At 35.8% G+C, this 25,724-nt stretch overlaps 1 protein-coding gene across 5 annotated transcripts in view; it reads right to left on the minus strand.

Moving 5' to 3' along the window:
- LOC126203118 (protein sex-lethal-like) overlaps positions 1–25,724 on the minus strand; it is a 125,023-nt gene that overhangs the window by 10,079 nt on the left and 89,220 nt on the right. For 3 of the 5 annotated variants that reach the window (XM_049937362.1, XM_049937364.1, XM_049937365.1), the window contains exons 6-7: positions 3,973–4,165; positions 636–1,797 (exon numbers count right to left, since the gene is read on the minus strand). The exons of 1 other annotated variant lie outside the window; for it this stretch is intronic. In XM_049937362.1, coding sequence (XP_049793319.1) covers positions 3,981–4,165 — 185 coding nt within the window. In that variant the 3' untranslated portion in view covers positions 636–1,797; positions 3,973–3,980. Of the gene's footprint in view, positions 1–635; positions 1,798–3,972; positions 4,166–25,724 lie in introns of those variants that run through there. One more of the 5 variants, XM_049937366.1, reaches the window with a different exon arrangement.

The following is a 25,724-nucleotide window of genomic DNA, read 5'->3' on the forward strand; positions in this document are numbered from 1 at the left end:
CAATGCTCGACTAATACATCGCAACCACATCACCATTAAACTTCACTTGCTTACTGAAATTTCATATACTGCATTCCAGACAATTTGATGATGTATGGATGTTCCTCTGCCCAAATTATCATAAAAAACTACAGACTTAAGGACTTTAAAAGGTAAAAACTTATTATAAAATGCCAATTAATGGTCTCAATAAATGAATAATTTTTATTCTACCTTCTTTCTGACTTATTAGATGAATCAATATTGACAGTCTTTTAATCAATGATATATAAAAACAAATCACTGGGACGTGCAACAATCAAAACAAATGCACAACAAATTAATGAGGTATATTCATATGATGCACAGTAACTGATCCGATTTTAAACACAGCACAAAACAAAACAAATTAACTTTTAATTAATGAAGTGGTGAATCATTTATGAAATGGTAATTACTGTTGTATAGAATCCATGAAACTGTTTCACATTAAATAATTCTCAATGATTTTATGCAACAAGAGACATTAGCTGTCTAATTCCAAAAGTTCTTCAATGAGAGTGTCAATTTTGTGCGATACCGAACTGTGCCACTTAATAGTAAAATAACTGAATAAATGAGATATTGTTTAGTTCCCTATTATAATAGACAAGACATACAAGTCACTTCATTATTTTATTTCACTTAGTAATGTCCCTGCTCATTTCCATACATTTAGTATTTAGAATGCACAATATCATATATTTTATTTGATAAACCAGAACATTTAAGTACACTAAAATGAAACTGATGCCTACAACGATTTACAGTGAGGTAACTAATGAGTGAAATATTAATACTGAAAGTCTTCTGTACTCCAAGTCCAAGTGAAGTCTCGGATCAGCACATGTGACAAGTGGTACATACACACACAACAATAAATTTTGCAAACTATTTTCCTTTATTCTATAACAGCCACACAGAAAGATAGCTATTTGTGCTTTTAAGAATTTGAAGAAAGAAAACTTAAATTATCACTTAGGATATGTAACACAGCAAAATATCACTTAGGATTATTCTGCTCAGCTGCCTGCTAAGGCAAGCAGCAGCTGCAGGGACTCTGCCCACACATACCCACATAATTAAAATTTTGTGACCTCTGATATAAAAGGTGCAATATCCAGATCTTTTTTTTTAGAAGCGGCTGCACTTTTGAGCAGTATTTCAGTACTACACAACTTTTATCCACCAGCGTGATGACTAGACTCGAGGAGGTTGCTTACTGCAATTAGTCACACAGTAAAAACACATTAACTGGATGTCCACCAGTTTCGTCGTCATTTCAACATTCTCAACTGTTAAACTATGTTTAATTTTCAATGGTAGACTTTCCTGGGACATCAATGTTCTATATGAAACTTTCATATAAATGCACAGTTAGAAACAAACATCCACATACCCAAACTTTTTTTGGATGTCTACAATAGAACCTCAAACAAAAAGATGAAAAACACATTTTTCAATTACTGTAGTAGTGTGGCAGTTTGCAAATGAATGATAAAGAAAAATATTGTTATTTAGTATTTAACTGAGGAAAATTTGTGTACAACATCCATCCATCAATGTTTTTCACACCTTCAATTCGCTGATAAATTTTAACCGATTAATTCCAACCTGCTCCTACTGCATCATAATGCACTGAAATGCAACAGTCATTTCCCAGATATTAATCTGGCTTGTGGATTTTTTCAAGCCCAGAAGTGTCTATAAACCTCAGTCTAATTTTCTCACTGTTTCCTCAGGCAAGTAGAATTAAAGGGCATAATGTTCCACCAGGATCTAAAAAATGAAAAAACAAAATAAGGCAAAATAAATATAACATTCTTATTAATAACATCAAGCTCAAAGATTTAACCTAACATTAGGTTTTTGCAACATTTCTTCAATATCTTCTGGCTAGCTATGGCTCACAGGGTAGTGATTACCAAAGACATCACAAAAAAGATAGAGAAGATGTGAGGGTGGATGCATAGGAGCTAAACTGAAATTTATCTGTCTGTAATTTGTAAAAAATATAACAGAAAAGTAAGTAAGGTTTATATATAAACTACCAGTGAACGAATACCTTAAATACAAATAACAAAAATAAGTTACAGTAAAACGGACTGGCTATAAAAGAAGTGTCCTTGTTCTTATTCCTGCTGTAATTTAGGTAATGTCAATAATTCAGATTTGCAGGTGTGAACAATTTATAAAAATTTAGGCACTGAGCTGCATAAATTACAAAGAGACAGTAATGTTTTTTATGAAAATTAATATGGCATTTTCACACTGTGAATCACTGTTTGGGTGTGGTTGCAAAAATTGGGGATCTTATTAACTGTCATAATGTTAGTAACAAATAGAGCTCCTACAACAAATTTAATGATGTATGAGATGCATGCTGTGAACAGCTGAATTTTAATAAATGACTTAAAAGATAAGGACCAAAATATTAGCCACTGTTACAGGCCACATTACAAGGCCAACAGAAGGAATCCACTTGTATGGAGGGCCCACAACACTGACTAGCTTTAAACAAAATATTTTGTTTAGAAAGCACTGAAAATAAGAGATGAAAACGCCCTCATAATGGTAGTATAACCCTTGGAGAACAAATGAGTAAGAAATGTGGCATAAGAGTGTACAATGATTAAATAGACATATAACAAGAAAAAATTAAAACAAAGTAGTTAATAATGGACTATTTGGCAGACTGAAGGATCAACTCTTCACCGAATGGCGATTCTGACCGAATCATAATCGAGAACACAAGATTAAATGGTTCAGCACAGAACCAATAATTTCCCTGTGAGTGTCAATGTAACAGCACTTTGCACACAAAGACCTTTTCTCTCCAATCTTAATGTTCCATGCCTACAACATTTTCTGCTACCTCTCCCACACTTAGATAAAGTTCACAATTGAAGTTACATTTTTGATCTTACTGCTGTTCCTTTATAGATAAGACTATAATTCAGCTTCCTTTTCTCCTTTCCATAACCTCCATTTTCATCAAACCTATCATAACATCTCTTTCGAAAACCTCACTATTTAAACTGCAATTAATTCAGGACCACTGCTGAACGGCAAGAGTTTGGACATAAAGTTACCTTTAAAAAATAATAAATCAATCAGACCTATGACTCGTTTCCAATGGTTTATCAAACATTAATCTACCTGATACAATAACCTGAAAACAAATGTGTGTTTTTTTAATAATATAGGACCAAGAAAACAAAAATTAGATTGGTTTTGTTATTTTTTTAAATATACTGTAATCCACTGTTAATTTTGTTTCCCCTCACTTTAATCTCACAAAATGCCAAGTCAACCACTCATATTCTCTAAATTTGGCTCTCTTCACAACCTTCCTGTTATCTTCTCCTTTTTGCTTTTCGTTATTTATGCGTAATGAGGAACATTTGAAATTACATACTAACATTCAGTACCTGCTGCTGCCATAAACATTACAATGGCAGACTGGGGCAGCAGCTGTAATATTACGAAGAAAAATTTGCAAAGGAATATTTAATAATGCTAATCATCCCTGATCAGCATATTTTCAAATGACAGAGCAAAACAAGGGGACAAAAACAATATTCCTGAGTTTGAATTTTCAGTGATAATAGCATAAAATGCCTTCAAGAGGGAACAACTATGGATTTATAGTGCTTTAAAGTATATTTATTATTTATGGTAAGTAATGCATTGTAGGGAACACTGATGAAGTTTCACAACAGCTTTCGTATCTAAACATGCGTTTATATTCTCCCTTTGAAAATAAAAAAATGCAACAGCCATAACGCAAAAAATAAAAAATAAAGTTTCAAGGAACAATTTGACATTTTGCACACAACACTACTCGTCTGTAAATGGAATGTTATTGAATTGCGAATTTAGTATAATTTTTTTCCAAGAATCAATACAAAGAAACTAACAGAAAAAAAATAAAAATAAAATTTTTTTACTAACTGTGACTGTTAATTCCAGTTGTACAAACTGTATCCTCCACCCATACCAATGGGATTATATCGGTTATATGTTTTATCTTGTCTCATGACGCCTGGTTGTCCTCCAGCACTTAATACGCCTGCTCCACGAGCAGCAACCCCCGTTCGTGTTATTAAACCTCCCCGTGCACCACCACGAGCAGTAGTTCCGCCGCCTGCAAGATCACACTTTCAACTTCCCTGACCTTTACATGGTGGAATGAGGTTCAAACACAGAAGTAATTATTGTGGCACTGAGGATGAAATACATCTTATTCTAAAAGAAAAAATAACAAACATTACTTTTTTCCTTTGGAAAGCAATTGCTTTATTTGAAATAATCATGTACTTAGCACCAAACACAACCAATTTATATCTGATGGCAATGCTATCGCCATCTGTCAGAGAAAATACAATATTATACATTTTATTTACTTTTAGAGATAAATCACAGCAACTTCCTTAACCTGAAACTAAAAATAATATGATGAAGTCTAAGGTACTAATTATACCGAGTTTTTCACTTGCAGAAAGAAGTACACAATGCAAAGATATGTGAAATGGCTCTTCTTTAATTACTATAAGGTAAATTTTCCCATATTTCAAGGACAAAATTCTGTATAATGAAATAATTATATACACAAATGCTTTTAAGAAAGTTACAAGGACTATATTGATCAATATCTGTGCATCTATTTTATGATGCAAAATGTTACAGAGAGAAGAGATTTCATTTTTAAGGCCATTTGAGAGAGAGAGAGAGAGAGAGAGAGAGAGAGAGAGAGAGAGAGAGAGAGAGAGGGGGGGGGGGGGAATTTTAATTTTTCCCCACCAACTTACAGACAAAAAGTTCAAAAAAGCTCATAATTATAGTTTAGTGGAAATAAAATGCCACAAAGGAAAGTAATGGTCTTCTGAACCCACCAAATGTTGTAATAAGTGCATCTTTATAGCCCGTAAGATGCAATGGAAAACAGCAACAGTCAACAACATAACTGCTATGCAAACTCATAATGTAATCATAATCTACTTCAATAACAATTACTCTTAACTTACAGGTTTGGATTCATATACATATATATTTTACATACACACAAAAGAAGTTTCTACTATTCACTGATGGGCATATTAGACCTAACACTGATGAAGCAAACAGAAAAGACACAAAAACTGTTCTGGTAATAGTTGCAATGAATTCTTTTCAAAGCAACTTGTAATGTTCATACATTTGTATGTTCTGTGAATGACATAGATTGTTATATAGGGTAAGATTGTTGCATATTTTGAGAATGGGATGCTTTAAATAACATATGGAACAATGTACAAATATAATGACAAGCAAGAGGTTGCTTACAAAACTAGCTGTAATATGCTACAACTTTTCAAAATGGTTGCATTACTGAAATGAAATACTGTTTGTTTCTGGACATAAGTTACCTCAAGATTTAAGTTTGAAAATGGTATTTAGGCATTGATATTCTCATTTTTATGTCCAAAGTATACTTGGGGACCATAGAATGTGTAACTTTCAATAACTTCTCTGTTACTGAAAACTAAAGATTTGTAACTGCATCTGGTAAATTCTAGTCTACTAGTTTGCTTTGTGTCCATTATCAGGAAAATGTGAATTTATCAATTTAGAGAGTTAATGTTAGTCCTTTGCGGTCATTCAGTGAGTTTGGCAGAGTACTGCTAAGGACTGCTAAAACACAGTTTTCCAATGGCTCAAAAGCAAAAGAAAGAACAATAAACAGAGAAGACATCCATTTTCAAGTCATTCTGGAGCAAGGAAGGAATTAATAAAGCAAGAGGGAGAGGAAGAAAGATGGTCTTACTAACATAGGAAGGAATTAAACCAAAGGATTGTTAAGACTTCAACAACCCAAATGAGCAAAGAGCACATGTTTATTTAATAATCTTTCATAGTTCATTTCAAAGTTAAAATTGTATTCATTAACACAACAGTCTTGCACTTTAACTGCTGCAGCTATTACCAAAGGATTCACAACAGTTTTGTAAGTTAAGAAGATTCCTAAAATGAAATTTCACCCACATACATTGTTAGAAAGAAAACATTCATTAAAATGCTGGGTGGCAGTTCCACTGCAAGAGCATCATTCACACAAATGAACACAGTTTTATTTTTGAAATAAACCACCAAAGATTATTGACTACAAACTTTTACCAACCATGGGATCACTCCACATTTTGATTATTAAAGTCTCAACAGTCTTTAAATTTTATTATCTTATGTTTGCAACACATTTCTCTTCATAAATATTCCTAACCTCGTTGTTCGGATGTTTGTTTGTTTGTTTCTTTCTGTCTATCATTTCTTTCTTTCTCTCTAGCTATCTATCTGTCTGTCAATCCACCTATCTTTTCTTTCTTTCTTTCCTCAATTCCTTCAGAACTATTTGCAAACTGTTTTTTCCCTGTACACTTATGAGCATGGAATAGTGATTGTATATTATAAAGAAAGATACTCAAAATTAAAAAACACAGACCACCTTTTTCTGAGTCTAAGGTTCACAAACTTTGCTTCTACATGCATAAATGCAAATTCTCACATGTAAGTGCAACCAACACTGAGGGATAATTAAAGATTGAGACCAATTGCAAAAATTCAACCTTTATGACGTCTGGAAGCCAATTATTAACAAAGAGGCTTTGTGTCACTGTCCATAAACTCATTACTCTCTTTTGTGACCTTAAGGAATATGAAATGTCCAAATTCCATAACATTCGGTTCACAAGAATAAATACAAGTACATACTTACGAATTTCCAAAACAGGAACAATGGAGCAGAGCAGGCTAACATAAACAATCTCAGAATAAAAATACTGTCTAAATGAAAATCATGCAAACCCCCATTTTAAAATAATAATAATAATAATAAAAAAAACTCATGACACTCCACCGCAGCTACTGAATTTCTCTGGCAATAATGAAGCTTGGCGCTCATTTGATATTTAATGGATATTGTTGTAAAAGAGGAAAAGCTGTATATGTCAGTCACAAAGAAAAGGAATCAAATAAATGATCAGTCTAGAAATAACGTTGTGTGAAATATGTCTATAGATTACTTCCAAGCAGCTTTACATATCTCCAAACTGTATCTTCCCAAAAAATAAGTAAATAATAAATAAATAAATAAAATGAAATAAAGCAATACAATGTATTCTTCATCAAATTTGAAAATTCATGAGATGCTAATTTGCTTCAGTAATAAGAATTTGCATACCCACACTGTATGTATCAAGCAAGAAGTTCTCATTTCTGGCAGCAAATATAACAACATCATGATATGGACAGGGCCTTTATAATATAGTACAATTCATTTACAAGATACATTTAATAAGAGCTATATTTTACCATTCAGGTACATATTAACTTTCTTAAAGTAGGTGAAATAACAGTGCAGATGACCATAACTCCCTTGTGCAAAAAAGGTATGCCCTACAGTTCACATAGTCTATTATGGGAACTCTCTGCAGAGATTAAAAAGTTTCAAATTCTTCCACATATGATGGGCATGCTAAAAAGATTGCAATTATTCTTCATGTTCATTTATATTAACATACGAAATGAAGATACCACATTGAGCACACATGGTCAAGTGTTTTCTCTGTATCATTAATAATACATAAATAATTTCATACTTTTCCACAATTCAAACCTAGGTTAATGTCATATTAACATGTTTCAATGTAGCATGTGCAGTTATTACTTTACGTGCTTAACTTTACTTCTAACATGAACTGGATCTTCCTTGAAGTAGATTGGCAAGGTGAGATACCAAAGAAAATTTTAGAAATGGAATAACACTCAGTAAAGATGAAACAAACTGAAACTAAATGCCAGATGTGTCTGGTATAACTTGTATTCAATCAGTAACAGATACTAATGTCATTAGGTAACAAACAAATGCAATAACAGGGCATTTCATCATAGAAGTTACAACATATATCTTAAAATGAAAAAGTCAAACACACTGAAAGCCTGCAATAGGAAGTGCCGAAACAGGTAAAACAAATCAGACTCTCAAAGCAATAGATATCACATAAACAGGATGACATTCTTATGACAGTAAGACTAACTGAGAACCAAGCTAAAGTTCAAATCATCCTGATTAATTTTTTTGAGGAGACGTGGGAGTTATAATCTACAAGTGAATAGTAATGTAAGAAATAACATACAAGTGAACCACAGCAACAAAATAATTAATCTGAGAAATCAAACACAAACAATATGAAATATGAGAAAAATAATGCTCAAGAATTTGCTGTTGAAGGGCAAGTGACCATGTAACAAATGACAATTTGAAAGCAGTCAGCAAGGCAGTGAAATGACAAGAATGAGTGAGAACCAAACACATTCAAAAACTCATGAGTGCATGAAATGTACTCAAGATAAATTATTCAAGGACACAATGCAAGCCAAAGCGAAGGGATTATTTCTAACACATGAAGCACTGGTACAAAACTTCCAGTTATTCAGTCAATTTTTCTAGTTTGTCACTTATTGCGTAAATTATTAGTGGCTTCCAATGCCCCAAAACTGATTTGTGTGTGACTTTCCTTTTGTGTGCTGTGACTGTGTAATTATTCTGGTCTTTTCTGCCAGTGGATTTGAAAAGTTTGTGATATAACAGAAATATACATTTCTGCAAATAACTGGCACAGAGATAAAGAGAGAAGATAATCTAACTAGCACATAATGTAGTCAGAGGTGTGTGTGTGTGTGTGTGTGTGTGTGTGTGTGTGTGTGTGTGTTTTCTGGGTAGGAAAGGGAGTGGATTAGGGACAGCTGTGTTTGTAGTTTGCACTGAAGCTGGAAGAAGAGCAAAAAGCTAGAGCAATTGTAATTATCTCTAAATGTACCTCTGTACCACCTATCATGCAAGTGCTGTTGAGTGATCATATGCTATCGTCTATTCATACAATGAACTTTCCATTACTGAAAGATCCATCCTAATATTCATGACAAATTATTTACCTCTCAGACTCTATGGCACTCATATGGAAACAGACAATTTATGTTAAGACACTGGCGCAATTACTCCAAATGCAGAAAATACAAGGAAACAGTACACAAATTACGTACAAAAATATTTAAAGAGAAAAGTTGAGAAGAGTCCAAGCACAAAGACAGGTTTTGAACTGAACCAGCATTTGCTGAGGGGGAAAAAAAATTATTTCACACAACTCACATTTTCAAAATGAGCGAGAATACGGGTGAGAAAACAAAATAGAATGAAGTGAAATGCTCATGCACCTATGTTAGTTCTCATCAATAACAGGTCCTTTTATGATAATGATCAAAACTCTATTTTATAAATTAACAATATCAGGCAAAACAAGAGTGTTTTGAAGGAGATCAGTTTATTATAGCCGTTAATAATATAACCGCTACAAAACTATCAGCATAGTTAAATATGTATCTAGCACTTGTATAACAAAAACAGACAGAACAGAAGATCTGATATATAATATGGCCTTTATAGTATATTAAATCCTTTTAAACAGAATATGAAATCATCATTGCTCGAGCAATGTATCTTGTGCTCAAGTTAAAAACTAATACAAAAATAAATATCACTGCTCAATTTCATTATCATACAATGCCTCCCACATCTTCCTCAAGGATGCTGCATCCTCTTACTCCACCCTCAAGATTTTTGAGGAGTCTCTTGCATTTCTGTACTATGACAATGCTGTTCTGTGTTGCATAAAATCACAAGCGTACATGTTCCAGACTAATGTTGTGATAATAGCTTTGGTACGGCCTTAATCTCATAAAAAATGACTATATGATTATTTGAAATATACTGTGGATTCTGCAATATTTAAAATAAATGCCCAATACACGACAGCACTTGTCAGAGATGGTTCCAATAACATAATGCACACACCTCTATAACTATTGGTAAATTGTTACGCAAAATCATTCAACGGATTCTATCAGAAGGGAAAAAGTGGTCCTAGCATATGACTAACCACTACTTTACAAAATGCATTTCTAACAAATTGCCTATTAATATAATTGCATTAACATGAGTTATTACACAATTTATTTTGTAATCCATTCATTAACAACTGCTTAAAAATTAATATTTATCTCGTACTACAAATGTCAATGTTCTGCAAAAACATCTTTTGAGGACAAAAAGAAATAGGAAAGACAAGAACAAGAATGAAAATTAATGCTCTTCCAGTTATTAAATAAAGTGGATAAATAAAAATTTTTGTCTTTCAAAACAGTTGCAAATCTTTTAAATATGCTTCTTACAGATTACTTAAACCAAAACATTGAAATAAATAAAGAGAAAGTTTTTCTTGTGATATATTACAAAAATACTGTACAGCAAAAACATATGTTTTAAAATTCTCATCACATGTTATGTCACTAAATGTCTCTCAGTTCCGTACATAACTGAATACAATGCAAAACCAAATTTTGGTATCTTACTTGCTACAATTCTAATACTTCTGAGTACAAGAATTTCTTTGCACATGATGAAATAAACTCACAATAACATGTAATGAAACATTTTCCTAACAGTTAACAGCAACAAATTAACAGTGCCAGGTGTGCTGTTTTCACATTCACATGAGAGATACCAGATCACATCTTGACAACATATATGTTGTTGCTGACACAAACAGAGAAGCTTTCATTGAAAGTTACCCTAAATCAGAAACTACTGTTTGTTTATCTGTTTCTTTTCAAACTTTGTAGCTGAAGCCAATTACTGAAAGCAGCTGAGCATTGACAAGCTGTAAGAACATTGAATGGAGACTGCAAAATCAATCAATACTCATATTATTTATAATTATGTATTTAGAATGTGTCTAATACTGATAAATTCCTTTTTTTGTTATACAAACCATCAGCTCCTTTAAAAAGGCATATAGGGAAAGGAAAGAAAAAAACATAACACATGTAAGTATTTAACACATGTGAAAATAGTTTACTAGATTACACTATAAATATAATACTAAGAGTTGAAAGTATGTGAATTACTGAAGGACTAAGAGTAAAAATTCAAAGATATATTTATACATATCATACATTTTTAAAATAAGGCTATATAAAGTAAACACAATATTGAGAGAACCTTAAAAAGCAGACAAGTACTTCTTGCTGCAAGACAACATGAAACTATATTACTGATGTTCATGTTTATTATGCAAAACTGATCACATTTTGACTGGACTCTCATCTCCCTGTAGCAACCAGAAGAAAGCCTTTGACAACCTCTCTTAAAGTAAAAATGAGCCAAAAATAGTTAACAAGCCTTTGACAATCTCTTTTAAAATAAAAATGAGACAAAACGTTAACAAAACTGTCAATCTGCACGAAGGTAACGAAATAATTCTTGTTCTGTGCCCATGTACGCATATGTTACACATATCAAAACAGAAGAAAAAGTTATCGTTCAGTATTTTGGAGGGAATATGCAGTACAAGAGAGTCATGCATGCTGAATTGACACAATTGGTATATGTTCAAAAAGAGCGTAACTCTTTGGAGTGCAGGCATCATCGTAACCTACCACACATGCAGGTGCTTTGAAAAGGTGATGGTCACTGTGGCTAACCATATATTTTTCTCAGGTTACCGCTCAGAGGTTCACTCAACTAACCAACCAATTATTGACTGAAGTTTCACCAGATGACAGGAGAAACACAGTGCAGTACTTTTGCCATGTATTTACAACAGGAGCTGATATTTCATGGATTGTTGTTGTTCTTGTTCTTCATGGAAGTGTTTAGTGTCTCTCTGTAGCTCTTATTTATATGGCTGTTTTTGGTAGGTAGTTGTTTATACAGAATGGGGCAAATAAAAGTGGCTTGGACAAGAGTATAGGATTGTGTATGAATTTGTGGCAGCATTAACAGAGTAGGAATAGGCCTACAGTCACTTCCAACAGGATGGAGCACCTGCCAATGCAGCTGGCCAAACCTTGGAGTATGTTTACACAACCTTCACGCCTGACGTAGTTGTTAGCAGAGGTCAGTCTGGTCGCAGTCCTTGCTGGCACTCAGATCAACTGATCAGTCAGTGTGTGACACTTTGTGTGGGGAGCCCTCAGGTCTAAGGTGCATCACAACAACCCTCATAATCTTCAAGAACTGCAGGAGAAGATTTCGAATGAGAATGCAGCAATTCCAGCAGTTCAGCTTTGATCTGTCTTCAGCAACTTGCTGAACAGGATCCAACAGTGCCAAGAGATAAATGGTGGTCACTTCCAACATCTGCTATAGTTAGAGTACTAACCTATTTCCTTTCCTCTGCTGTGGCGTCTTGTACCCTGGAGTTCTGCTCTCTGGAACACTTTTATTTGCCCCTCCCTGTATATATGTATGTAGCAGTTTCAGCAACTGAGGTCAACTGGCTGTTGTACGCGTCATCAACTTCAGCTGATGGTATTGTCTGAAGATGGCCTAAGTATAGGCCGAAATTGGTCATTTTAATAAAGTACCACCGCAATCTAGACTGTTTTTTCACTGATTTTATCTGGCTTTACGTGTTGACCTTCGATAAAGCTACAAGTGGTATTACTTTTTATCCAAATACAATTTTCTCTACTTCACATATGTATTTTTGTGTGGTTAGTGCTGCTAACTACCACCCTTCTTCTCCATACAGTATGTCTCACCAAAAAAGAAAAACAGGGGAAGAACGTTACCAAATATTTGACGAAATTCCTACAAATGACAACAGTGGTGACGGTGATGAAAGTGATGACAATGACTCAACGTTCACCACAGGCTGTGCAAGTTCTAGTCTTCTTTACAATCGTGTCTCGAACAGTAGTGATTCTGAGGATAACAGTGAAAGTGATGAGACAAGCGAAAACAATGTGGTGCCCCTCTGTTCCATCAACAGTCACAATAAACTGTAACCAAGAAACAAGAGTTAACCAAGTGCCATTATTTATTTTTATTGGACAGGGTGGTGTGGCTGCAAAAATAAAGAACAAGCTGAACCCAAAGCCGTTTGATTTACGTTGCGCGATTTTTGATGGAACACATATAAACCACATAATGTTTCAAACTTATTTTTATGCAACACAGGCACTCAAATCTTTCCTCCCGACCAACGAACATGAAATAAAAACTTTTATCGAAATAAATCTTTACTTGGGAATCACTAACTAAAAGACCTAGCTACAGAGATTACTGGAGCATAATCTGAACCTAGGTGATAGTTTTATTTCTATGTTAATACCAGCACAAAGTTAATGAGTAACTTAAACCTCAACAATAGTTCGGTGACTCCCGACAGAAACAGTCAGAATTATGACACACTACACAAAGTATGTCCATTGCTAGATCATTTGAACAGGAAATTCCAAGACTGCTACACAACCACACCAGACTTGATGATGCAATGGTTAAATTCAAAGGCAAATCACCTCTCAAACAGCACATGAGGGACAAACCTATCAAGAGAGGATACAAAGTGTCGATGTTATGTGATGAATCATCATACAACTTAAACCCTGATATTTATACAGGAAATGTTTCACAGTCTCTAGTAGCAGGGTTACGATTGAAAGTGGTTCTAAATTTAACCAGTGATCTTCATGGAAAGAATCATATTATTTTTATGGACAATTATTTTACATCATAACAATTATTTTACATCATAAGATCTGTTCAAGAACCTAAAATATAATAGTCTGTGCGCTTGTGGAACAATAAATCCCAGAAGGAAAACATGCCAAAACTAAAAGAGGAAAACGAACTTGAGAGAGTGGAATTCAATTACAGAATGAGTAATGATGGAATAGTTATCTACAGGTGGAAGGATAACAGGGCAGTCAACATGATTGCTACATGTCATGCACCATCGAATGTGTCCACAGTATCCACACAGATAGAAGATGGAACAATAACCAATATCACTTGACCTCTTGTGTTGAAAGATTACAATTCCAGTAGGAACTAAGCGGATAATTTTGATAGACTGAAGTCAGACTATGCTACAGACAGAAAAAGCAAGAAATGGTAGATGATACTGTTCTTTCCCTTTGTAGACTGCTTTGCAACAAACGATGCATTCATTATGCCATTATGCACAAGGAGAATGAAATGGAGCAGTTCTCCAATAAAGACTTTCGTTGAGTGGCATGCAAAAGTTTGTTGGCTCCAAAAGTAGTTTCAGTGGCTGCTTCTTCTTCCTCTGTATACAAAAATAATTTATCATCTCAGATCAAGGTACACAAGCCATACACAGATGAAAGTATTTGCCACAAAAGCACCAAACATTATCCCATTCACTTGTCTAAAAGAAGTGCAATTTCCAGATCAAGAAAAAACCCCAGTCCAAACCCTGTGGATATGTTCAGTGTGCAAAGTATCATTGTGCCTGAGAGCTAGAGATGGGGGATCCGCTCTTGAACTAATTCATAGAGTTGAATCTTTCAAAGGAGTGAACAATCAGTGATTCAGAAAAAAAGAACGGTAGCTCCAAACGTTTCCCACGGCAGAGAGAGAGAGAGAGAGAGAGAGACGGAGCATATGAGCAGCGCCTCTGCTGGTCAGAGCACACTGCATGCCACACAACACAGCCAGCGCCGGCCTCTGCCCTGCTTCTACCTTGGCTGCCTGCATTGTGCAGTGCCCCATTGGATTTTGTGTTTCACATATGCCGTGCCGTCTCTGTGCGTCGTCTATCGCGTGCAGTGTCTGGCGCAGCTTAACTTCGCATCGCACTCTGTCGGCGATCGTTTCAGCCGCATGTCCTGCCCTCTGGGCAGTTGATGCGAGCAACAGGACAGAGAGCCACCTAGCGGATAACATAGGAACTACTTGCAAAAACCTGCTCGCAAGGGAACGGACGATTTGTCTCGGAGCGGGTGAGTTCACCGCTCCCCCCACCCTCGGAACTCGCCCGCTCAACGCTCACCCCACCGTCTCGACTCTAGCCAGAGCGTTGAGCAAAGCGACTCAGGTGTCACTCTGGTCTCTGCGGTCTCAGCTCATGCAGTAATACAGCTCGCGGCTCGACCTGCTCGACTCAGCGCCTCTGCATCGGAGTTCGTCCCCACTGGATATTGTTCTTCGTAGTAATACCGCTATGTATATTACATTATTATGTTATGTATACATCAATTGTTTTTATTTTATTTTTATTTGTTTAAACTGATTAGATTAGGTTCCTGATGACTCCTCTTACCATAGGATTTTTATTATGGACACTCGAATTTACGCTTTAATTACGAGCGAACCGATAAACGTATCGCAAAATGTGATACACCAATATTTTCCTTGTTTTATTCTGCGTAAGGCTATATGCAGCACTTTCGTCTTACAGTCAAATTTATATATTTTTTTCTTATTCTGGTACGGATTTTGCGATTTTAGGCGTCTTCAGAAGGAAACGTTCACTTTAAAAATATATGGCTTGCGATGTATTTGTATGAGGTTAATGAAATTTTAATACAGTATAGCCAAATATATTGTTAATGTAAATCTCAAGTTACAACATTTTCCGATCACCCAAAAAACCACGATAGTGCAAAATAAATCAATAATCAAAAACTTTGTCATATCGTGGAAATTTCAATAAACAATACAAAATTCTTACTCATTATCTGTGTTACTTCAAAATAGGATCAAATAAGATCAAAATACAGGTATAGTACTGGAATAAACCAAGTTTAAAGGGCAATGTGCCTTCCATTTATTTTCTATTGTAAATGAGTGGTGAGTCATGAAAAAGAGCTAATTCATTTCAGGGAGTGAACAGTTCTGATCCAATCTCTGAAAAGAACAGTTTTGCCCATCTCTACTGAGAGCCGGCAGATCAAGAAAAAACCCCAGTCCAAACGCTGTGGATGTGTTCAGTGAGCAAAGTATCTTTGTGCCTGAGAGCCGGCAAGAACCAAAGTTGGACCACTAACTATCGAACTTGTATACTGTAATGGGATGATGGTTATCTGCGGTGCCCACATATAATGCTAACATTTTTTTTATTGTTAAGGCGAATTTTTACAAAACGTACTATAGAAAACATATTACAATAATACAACTTAAGTGTTTCTAGTGGCTCAAATTTGAAACGTAAATTATTGTTCATGCCCTCTACGATAAATATTTATGGCGTTTACTTGCCCCTCAAAGCGTTAAAATACAATCTCAATAATATGACTGAATATATACAGATCAAATTTAATGGATAGGGATATAAACAGAGGGATTACAATGATTAGATAAGTACATCATAAGAATAACATCAATAAACATTTTTACAAGTTCAAAAAATCATTTAGTGTGTAATCACCTTGTAGGCTAGATTGTACATAATTCATTATGTATAACTGAAGTAGCCTACGTTAGAGTACTTCATGTACTTGTTAAGAGCTTTCCTTTTTTTTTAACTTTTGGTAACAGTTATACAGAAAATAACATCCGGATTTACATAACTAATAATGCTGCCATAGAATACTGAATGTCAGTGACATGAACCCCATGAATGAAAGACCCTGTCACAGTGGGGTAGCTTCCATGCCACGAGACAGATAGTTGCATTGAAAGTACAACTACACTGAAGAGGTGTCTGTATAGAGACCATACTAAAGGCCCGTCCACACGCAACGATCTGTCTGCGCAAATGTCTGCGCACATCACATCTGCGCAGACAGATCGTTGCGTGTGGACAGAAGATTTGCACCAACCTGAGGTGTGTGCAAACCTGGAAGTTGGAGTTGGAGGTTTGAGCGAAACCTCTCAAATCTGTTGGTTCAAACCACATCTGCGCAGACAAGTTGGAGCGTGTGGACAGGAGATCGTCGCAAATCTGGCGCGAAACAGCTGTTTGCTCAGTCTAGTGTTTGTATTTGTGTGCACAGGGCATTAAAATGGCTGATACTCGTCAGTGTTCTCGAGAGTTTGTAAGTGAATTCATTGAAATATACAGAAACCACCCATGTTTATGGAAGATTAAAAGTAAAGAATATAGTGACCGAGACAAAAAGACAGCAGCATACAATGCTCTAATTGCGGGCAGTTGGCGCCTCGGCAAACAGAGAAACGGTAATAAAAAAATAATTTCATTGCGAACTGGCGAAATTATTTGCGGATGGGTGTCGAAACTTATAATTATCTCTTAAAGCATGTAACCCCTCATATTATGAGAAAAAGTACTTGTATGAGAAGGGCAATTTCTCCTCATGAACGCCTGGCAGTAACATTAAGATTCCTAGCAACAGGTAGGAGCTACAATGATTGGAATTTTCATCTGCAATATCGAAACAAGCATTCAGTGAAATAATACCCAACACATGTGAAGCTATTTACGCTTTCCTGAAGGATGAGTTCATGAAGGCAAGTCAAGTAAATTAGTCTGACAGCGAACTGTTTACCGAAAAGAGTTATCCAAAGTTCAGAAATCTAGAAGATCTGGTGTAGGAGTAGATCAAGTATACCAGCCAACATTATGGTATTTTGATCTACTTGGCTTTCTTAGTGATCAAGAAACGCCAAGACCAAGCAGGAGTACAATTGAAGATGAGATTGGAGTGCCAATGTGCGAGGAAATGGAACACGAGGTTATGTAAAACAAAACAGGTTCGCCCTGCAACTCTCGCAGTAAATTTACGTGACAAAACTGTTTTCGCTTTAGCAGCCACTGTCTGCACCATTTTGACCGCTTTCTCTGTTTCCTGCAGTTGGTCTGCATGTTTTTTGCAACACAAGTTGCGGACACAGACCACAACAGAACTTCCTCCATTTCTATTTTTCAAAATAACTGAATTAAATTTTGACGTTTTCGGGGAGCGTAGTCGCTTGCCACTGATATTTCTTTTCTACACCGACAGATGGCGGGCGAATAGTAGATTGGGATTTGTGTCGTGTGAACACACCACATTTGCAGCGATCTTTTGCATGTACAGACATCTGCGCCGATGTCTGCGCAGACAGATCGTTGCGTGTGGACCGGGCTTAACACATGGTCATTGAAGAGGGAAAGCACCCTTTTCAGCAGTTGCAGGGGCAACAGTCTTGATGATTGAATGATATACCTTTTAACATTAATCAACATATATACATTGTGGGAATTAGTTCAGGGAAGCAACACAAAATCAGACAGCAGTAATACAGGAGAAAGTCCAAAATGAATAAGAAAATAGGAATGTGGGTGAGCTACTATGAACAACATAGTGAATGCATTATCATAGCCAAGATAATGGTACAACATGGACTGCAAAGGGGAAGATACCTAGAAGAATTTTCACAACAGTTTATTCATTTGTAACACTTGGATTAAGAACAATAAAAGACTTTTTTATACATGGAAGAGACCTGGAGACATCACATGGTTTCAGGCAGATTATATAATTTTACAATGAACAATACCAGATAAACTGTTGACAGGCTAATTAGTAATGTTTCTTCTTTACTAAAGCTTGTTTTACTATAGACGAAACAAGCTTGTAATAAGGCCAAAAAGAAAACATTATACATTGATAACATATATTTTGTGAAACCAGATTTTAAACTTTAAAAAATTTCCAGAGGCAGATGCGCATTCCAATCATAATGTATTGGTTATGAACTACTGATTACAATTGAGTGAACTGCAGAAAGACATGGAATTAAAAAGATGCGACCTGGAAAAGTTGAAAGAACCAGATGTTTCTGAGAGTTTCATAGAAAACATTAGGCAACTATTCATTGAAACAGGGGATAGGAACATAATAGAGGACCAATTGGTGGCTTTGAGAGAGGGGAAAGTGAAGATGGCAGACAAACAACTAGGCAAAGACACAAGGCCTAGTATAAATCCTTGGATAACACATGATACTGAATTTAACTGACAAAAGGGAAAGAAATATACAAATTCACCAAGTTAAACAGGCTAGAGGGAATATAAACAAACAAAAAATGAAACTGACAGGATTGTTAAACGGCAAGCAAGAAATGACTAGAGGTGAAATGCAAAGACAAAACATGTGTCACTATCGGAAAGATAGAAGCCACCTATAGGAAATATGAAGAAACCTTTGGAGAAAAGAGATGCAGAATACCAAGATCTTGGATGGCAGTGAAGACCGAAAAGTGCAAGAAGCATATAGAATGGTGATACAAAGAAAATGAACTTGTAGACAATAATGTGGCTAGTGAAGAGAAAGTAAATGGAGATAATACAGTGACAAGAATTTCACAGAGCACAGAAGGACAAATTTAACAAGGCTCTCTAAGACAACATTCTCTCAGAATTATATAGGTCCCTGGGAGAACACAGCAGATGGCATGAATACACGAGGCACCTGACATACCCTCAGACTATAATAATACAAATTCCAAAGTAGAAAGGTGTGAATATTACAGAAGGAAAGACTGGTAGAGGTTGACCTTGGAGAAGACCTGTTTAATTCTTGAGAAATGTGGGAATATGTGCAACAAAACTGACCTAGATTGGAGAAAGGCAAAACCTATGATTATAGCATTTGCAGATTTTAAGAAAGCATTGGAGAATTTTGGCTGGAGCACACTCTTTGAAATTCTGAAGATACCAGGGATAAAATGCAGAGATCATAAGGTTATATGTAACTTGTGAAGAAACCAGACTGCAGTAATTAGAGTCAGAAGTCATGAAAGGAAAAGTGTAGTTGAGAAGGGAATGAGACAAGCTTGTATCCTATCTCCAAAGTTACTCAGTCTGTGTATGGAGCAAGTAATATTCGAAACAAAGGAGAAATTTGGAGAACGAATTAAAGTTTGGGGAAAAGAAATAAAAACCTTTGAGGTTTGTCAATGACACTGTAATAATGTCACAGACAGCAAAGTATCTGGAAGATTAGTTGAATGGAATGGTCAGTGTCTTTAAAAGTTGTTTCAAGATGAACATGAACAAGAGTAAAATAAGAGTAACGGAATGTACTTTGATTAGATCGGGTGAGGCTGAGGGGAGTAAATTAGGAAATGGGACAGTAAAACAGTTGATAACTTTTGGTTTATGAGGTGTAAAATAACTGATGATTACTGACAGGGAGAAAACAGAAAATTCAGTGGCAATAGCAAGAAAAGTATTTTTGAAAAGATAAATTTATTAACAGTGAATATAAATTTAAGCATTCAGTAGACTTTTCTGAAAGTATTTGTCTGGAATGTGGCCTTGTGCAGAAATGAAACATGGACAGTAATCAGTTCAAACAAGAAATAAATAGCTTTTGAAATGTGATACTACAAAAAATGCTGACGATTAGGTCAGATAACTAATGAAGAGGAACTGAGTCAAATTGGGGAGAATTGTAGCATAACTTGATGAATGAAGGAAATGGCTAATAGGACACATCCTGAGGCACCAATGAATCATTAATTTCTTACTGGAAGGAGCTAATGTTAGACTACAGTAAACTGGTTCAAAAGGATAGAGGCTGCATTAGTTACAAAGAAATGAAGAAGCTCGCACAGGATGAAATAGAGTGCTGAGATGTATCAAATCTATCTTCGGACTGAGCATAACAAGAACACCAATCACAATAAAACAAGGATACTATAGTACAATTCTTTTATCTTGGCGGCTCGCGCATGCCCGCCCAGACGCGGGAGATTGCTGCGTTGCCAGTTGCACACGACGCACGCACCGAGAAACAGCGCCATAGTACAGCATAGTTCGCAAGCTTACGTTAAGTTGGGGGGTGGGAGGGGGGGGAGGGAGCGCAGTCCATGAAGTAAAGCCACCACGGCCGCATTAACCCTTTCGCTGCTACAGAGACGTGCTCCCCGCATTCCGCGCTGTGCGCGATTTTGTCACTGCACTGCTTGCCTGTGCTGACACATAGTGTTCCGACTGCTTTGACACACTTATCATTCGATTTAACAAAAACTATTTGGCCCAAAAATTAGATTTTTACACATCTTCTTGACTGATACCTTCCCCCCATAAATGACTTAATTTTGTTTCGATGTCCAACGCAGTTATTACGCAGCATTTAATATAGTAAACCATAACAACATTACATTTGACATAGCTCAGAGCACTTCACTGATGGACGGTATATTCAAGTCCTAATGTTTTTGTTAGTCCACAGTTTTGATTAATGTATTTTGTCTACTTCCTTTTGATTGATTGAAGTGCTTTAAAATAAAGCCAAACGCGCCCGGTGTAAATTAAACTTTTATTACAGTCGCGAAAGATGGAATATTTCTCAATATTACAAACGACACTTATGTGGTACTTAAATTAAATGAGATATTGTTATATAGTAAATTTTATATGAAATTTAGGTATCTTATCCACATTTCATTCTCAACATTGTGGCAACTAAAATTGACCATACGGAAAGTATACGCTATGAACTTTTACCTCTGCGAACTCTTCAAAATTTCGTGCAATGGTTTACTACATTTAATGCTGCACAATAACTGCGTTGAACATCGAAACAAAATTAAGTCATTTATGGGGGGAAGGTATCAGTCCAAAAGATGTGTAGAAATCAAATTTTTGGGCCAAATCGTTTTTGTTAAATCGAATGATAAGTGTGTCAAAGCAGTCGGAACACCATGTGTCTGCACAGGCGAGCAGTGCAGCGCGTAATGCGGGGATCACGTGTCTGCAGCAGCGAAAGGATTAATGAAGAGCCAAAGCACAAGAAATTTCAAAAAATTGAATTCAAACGAATAAAATTCGTGAAGTAAGACCCTTCCATATTGTTTTTAAATAAAGAAAATAATTAGCACTGCACAAGGTTTGAACTCTTCACCTTTCGCTTACCAACCCAATGCCTTAACCGTTACGCTAACGCAGCTCGTCAAACAATGTGTCTCCATGAGGCGTCTAACAAGTTACGCAGAATACTGACAAACACTGTTGGTATGACTATGAATTACTCACACTTCGTAGAAGTACAATTGGAAATAAACAATTACCGCTGTTCTTTATTGCAAAAAAAAAAAACGGTTAGTGAGATTGATACAAACACCTTTCCTTGCTATCGCCTGAATTAGGAGTCTTATTGCTTGTTTGGTTTAATTAATTAATAGAATATGAAGCAATTGGTATAAAGAATGCTTTTTCCAAACTTTCTATAAAAGAATGTCTGCTATCAAGACATTGCTTTTGCTCTATTACTTTATTTATGACTGAACGTTTCTAAAACTGAAGACACTCGACCGTGCTCTGCTCTGCAGTCGAGATATGGCAACGTCGTTCTCTGATCATTGGCTGACTGTGTTTTGTGACGTCAGATGCGCAGAACGAACCTAAACTCGGCCGCCAACATAAATGACGTGCACTTTAGTTCATCTTTGCTAAGAAACTACAGGATGAATACTGTGGGTTTAATCTGCACTGTTCATTACAGAATGACAAAAGTGGTTCATGTCAATAAGAGAGATTATATTAGAGGAACTAATGTCACTGATAATTTCAGTAGCCAATGAAGAATCATAATAACAGAAGACTACAGCCACAGTGCTGATGCACAGAATGAAACCATAAAATATATATGTGAAGTACGTAACACATGTAATAACACCATACCACTGGCTAATTTACACTGATTCTAAATGAAGTTCTCATAACACAATTACAAAACTAAGAAGGAAATTTCTCAAAATCAGCTATTACACCATACTTTTCAAACTGACTGCTATAGACTGATATTATTTAAATTGTGAGGAAAGCAATACATAAGGAAACTTTTAACATATCATTCCCTGGCACCCACGTATGCTATCATTATTCGCTATTGTAGTCACTTTGGCCAGGTTCCAGCGGCTGGAGGGAGAGGCATTTGTTCAGCCTGAACTTGATAGACTGGTCTTTCCCCAATTCTCCTAACTGGTTGGTAGCTCAAGCAGATTTTAAGGACGAGTAATTTTCACACAACATCCAGTGCTTTCAGACACCCATTGTGGAAAACGTTTTGACAATCATGCCAAGGTACAGCATTTCACAAGAAGCTCCATTAGATGGGGCAGGAAATGGCCAATGGAAATGCCAAAGTTCTGCTCCTTCTTTTGAGTGGCTGAAAAACCTCAATGTCAAACAATTTCATACAGTGGCTTGGTGTTCAGCAAACTGAAGAGCTGGTCGGCAGCCCTCTGGAGCAGAGGTGATGTTTTTGCAATGTATGGAGGTATGTGGATGACATCCTCATTCTATATGATGGTACAGATGATGAAATAGCAAACTTTTTTAAAAAAACTCAATAGCCTGCATAAAAACATCTAATTCACCCTTGACTATGAAGAAAACAAGACTGTATCCTGTGTCGACATGAAAATATCAAAACAGAATGAAAAGGTGTCTTTCAGTATTTACAGAAAACCTAATAGTGCAGAAACCACTATGCAAAGCTCCTCGATATATCCCACCTCCCAGAAAAAAAGCTGCATACCCACAAATTTCCACTTAAACACACAGAACTCCAAGAAATAAAACCACAGAATGTACTGCAATAGGGGAACAATGGATATGATTCTTCATTCATTAATGCAATGTCACAACAGATAAAAAAAAAAAACTGAACACCACCATTAAACTACACTCACAACTGACAGCATCACAGAAGTTAAATATGTAAAAATCCCACATCTTGATATAATGTCTGACAACTTAGCAAGGTTATTCAAAAACACTGATCCAAAAATCAGCTTCAGCATCAACAACATCCAAATTATGAAGCTTATTCACAATGTAAAACTGCCAGATACAGACCTTGATGCATCTGGCGTTTACAAAATTACCTGCACCCAATGCAACAAATATTATCTAGGCCAAAGAGGCATACCTTTCAGAACTTGTATTAAAGAACATATACACTGCTGTGGATTGGCTAAATCTATCAGCAGTAGAAACACACATTAAACAACACGCCACTCTTTGAAAATCGATGACAAGCTTGAAATTTTGTATTAAACTAGAGAAAGTAAAATAATGGATATCATGGAAAAAATGGAAATTTTCGTCCATAATACCAAGTGTGGAGATAATATTCTTAATGAGATAACCAAATTCAAAATCTCAGCATTCTTCAATGGTCTTACACCAGTCTTAATGCAACAGATTTAAGATGTGCCAATGTGAAAGAACTGACTACCAGACTGTCAGTGTTGTGAATATCGCTGTAAAATATGACAGATGATAGATAATTCATCCACACACTGAAATGCCATCATACTGTGTTAAGCATACACTGGTTACATGTATGTAGAAAAATTTTTGCAGGAATTACATCAAAAAACAGTGACAAAATAAATATTACAATAGTGTAATGTTACTCAACAGCTCTGCCGGTGTACCAAGGATGAAAAACAAAGCTCTGGGACACCAAAATCTTAAGTGGACAACTGTCATATAAAAAAGTGTATCACACGATTTTTCCATCAGAATAACTTGCTGCAAAACTATCTGCAACCCACCCAAGCTGTGGTGTCAATTACAGTAAACAATGCGAGACAGTTCCACACCAGCAGGAGACATCACTGGACATCTATTTCTCACCAACCACTCACCCCCTCTCCCCTGGCCCTTCCAAATAACCCAACAGCCACTCTAGCAGTGAACAGTAAAAAAAAATCTTTATGTTAATTTAGGTTCAGACAATTTATTTTTAAGATCAATTTTCTGTATGCATAAATGCCCAAAGATAGGCTGAACATGTTCGAAACACAGTTCAACACGTTAAATTAAACATTAAAAATATAAAAATGACTGGTGGCATAAAGTACAAATAAATAATTATTCCACATGGTCATGGTTCCAAATGTAGCCAGTATGGCCACAATTAATTTAATATTAATAAATTATGTTAATTTCCGTGGAAATCTGAGTGTTACGTTTTTGTCGTTCTTCCTCTTTTGACTTTGAACTGTACTCCTGATGTTGTTGTTGTTGTTGTTGTTGGTGGTGGTGGTGGACATTACTGGCAGAAGTTAATAGGAGCCAGATGCAGGCAGTGTATGAAATGTTAGCGGTGTGCATATTCTAATCCAATGGTCAGATCTTGGAATCTTTCTGGAAGTGTTTTGATTGTTTAGGATTATTTTGATTTTAGAGTAGTGAGGAGTTTAATCCTATCTCATGGATAAAAGCGAAGCTGGACACCCTTCTTTGAACTAACTGGGTAGTGTGGCTGTTCTCAGACGTAATCTCGGGCTGCCAATAAACACTTCTGATTAAATCTGTGGAGCAATCTGTTATGTAATTAGTCTTGCATGCTGCGCACCACTATGGGAGCATGACTTCTGGCTGTAGCAACAACTGAGACTTGGTGTGACACTAAAGAGGCTCCAAAAAACAAATGAAAGAAATGTTTCATACTTTTTACCCAGAAGAGAACTAATATTTTTACACATGAACAATGAAACAAAGGAAAGATGTTACAGCAATGACAATAAACACAGAAAAAACTTTCTTTCTTTACCATTAAGTGAAGCATCTACTCAAAAGAATTATAGTGGCAGAATTACAAGAAAAAGTAGTAGTATGTATAATTCCCATTAGTTTCCAAATCCACAGTACATCTGACTATTTTGTGGTATAAGAAAGAGTTTTCTTACAGCTGAGATTATTGTCCATTGTATGGAAATCATTTAGATTATGTAACCAGTATGGAAATACTTAAAACAATTTACTGTATGAATTAAGTTTCTTTTACACATTTCCATATATTTTTATACTGTTTAATTTCATATCTATACTTATTTAATTTTCTTTAAAATTGTGGACATATTCGATAAAACAATGCTTTAGTATTGTATGGTTACA

This window comes from Schistocerca nitens, chromosome 9, assembly GCF_023898315.1.
Source record: "Schistocerca nitens isolate TAMUIC-IGC-003100 chromosome 9, iqSchNite1.1, whole genome shotgun sequence".
Classification (NCBI taxonomy): Eukaryota; Metazoa; Arthropoda; class Insecta; order Orthoptera; family Acrididae; genus Schistocerca; species Schistocerca nitens.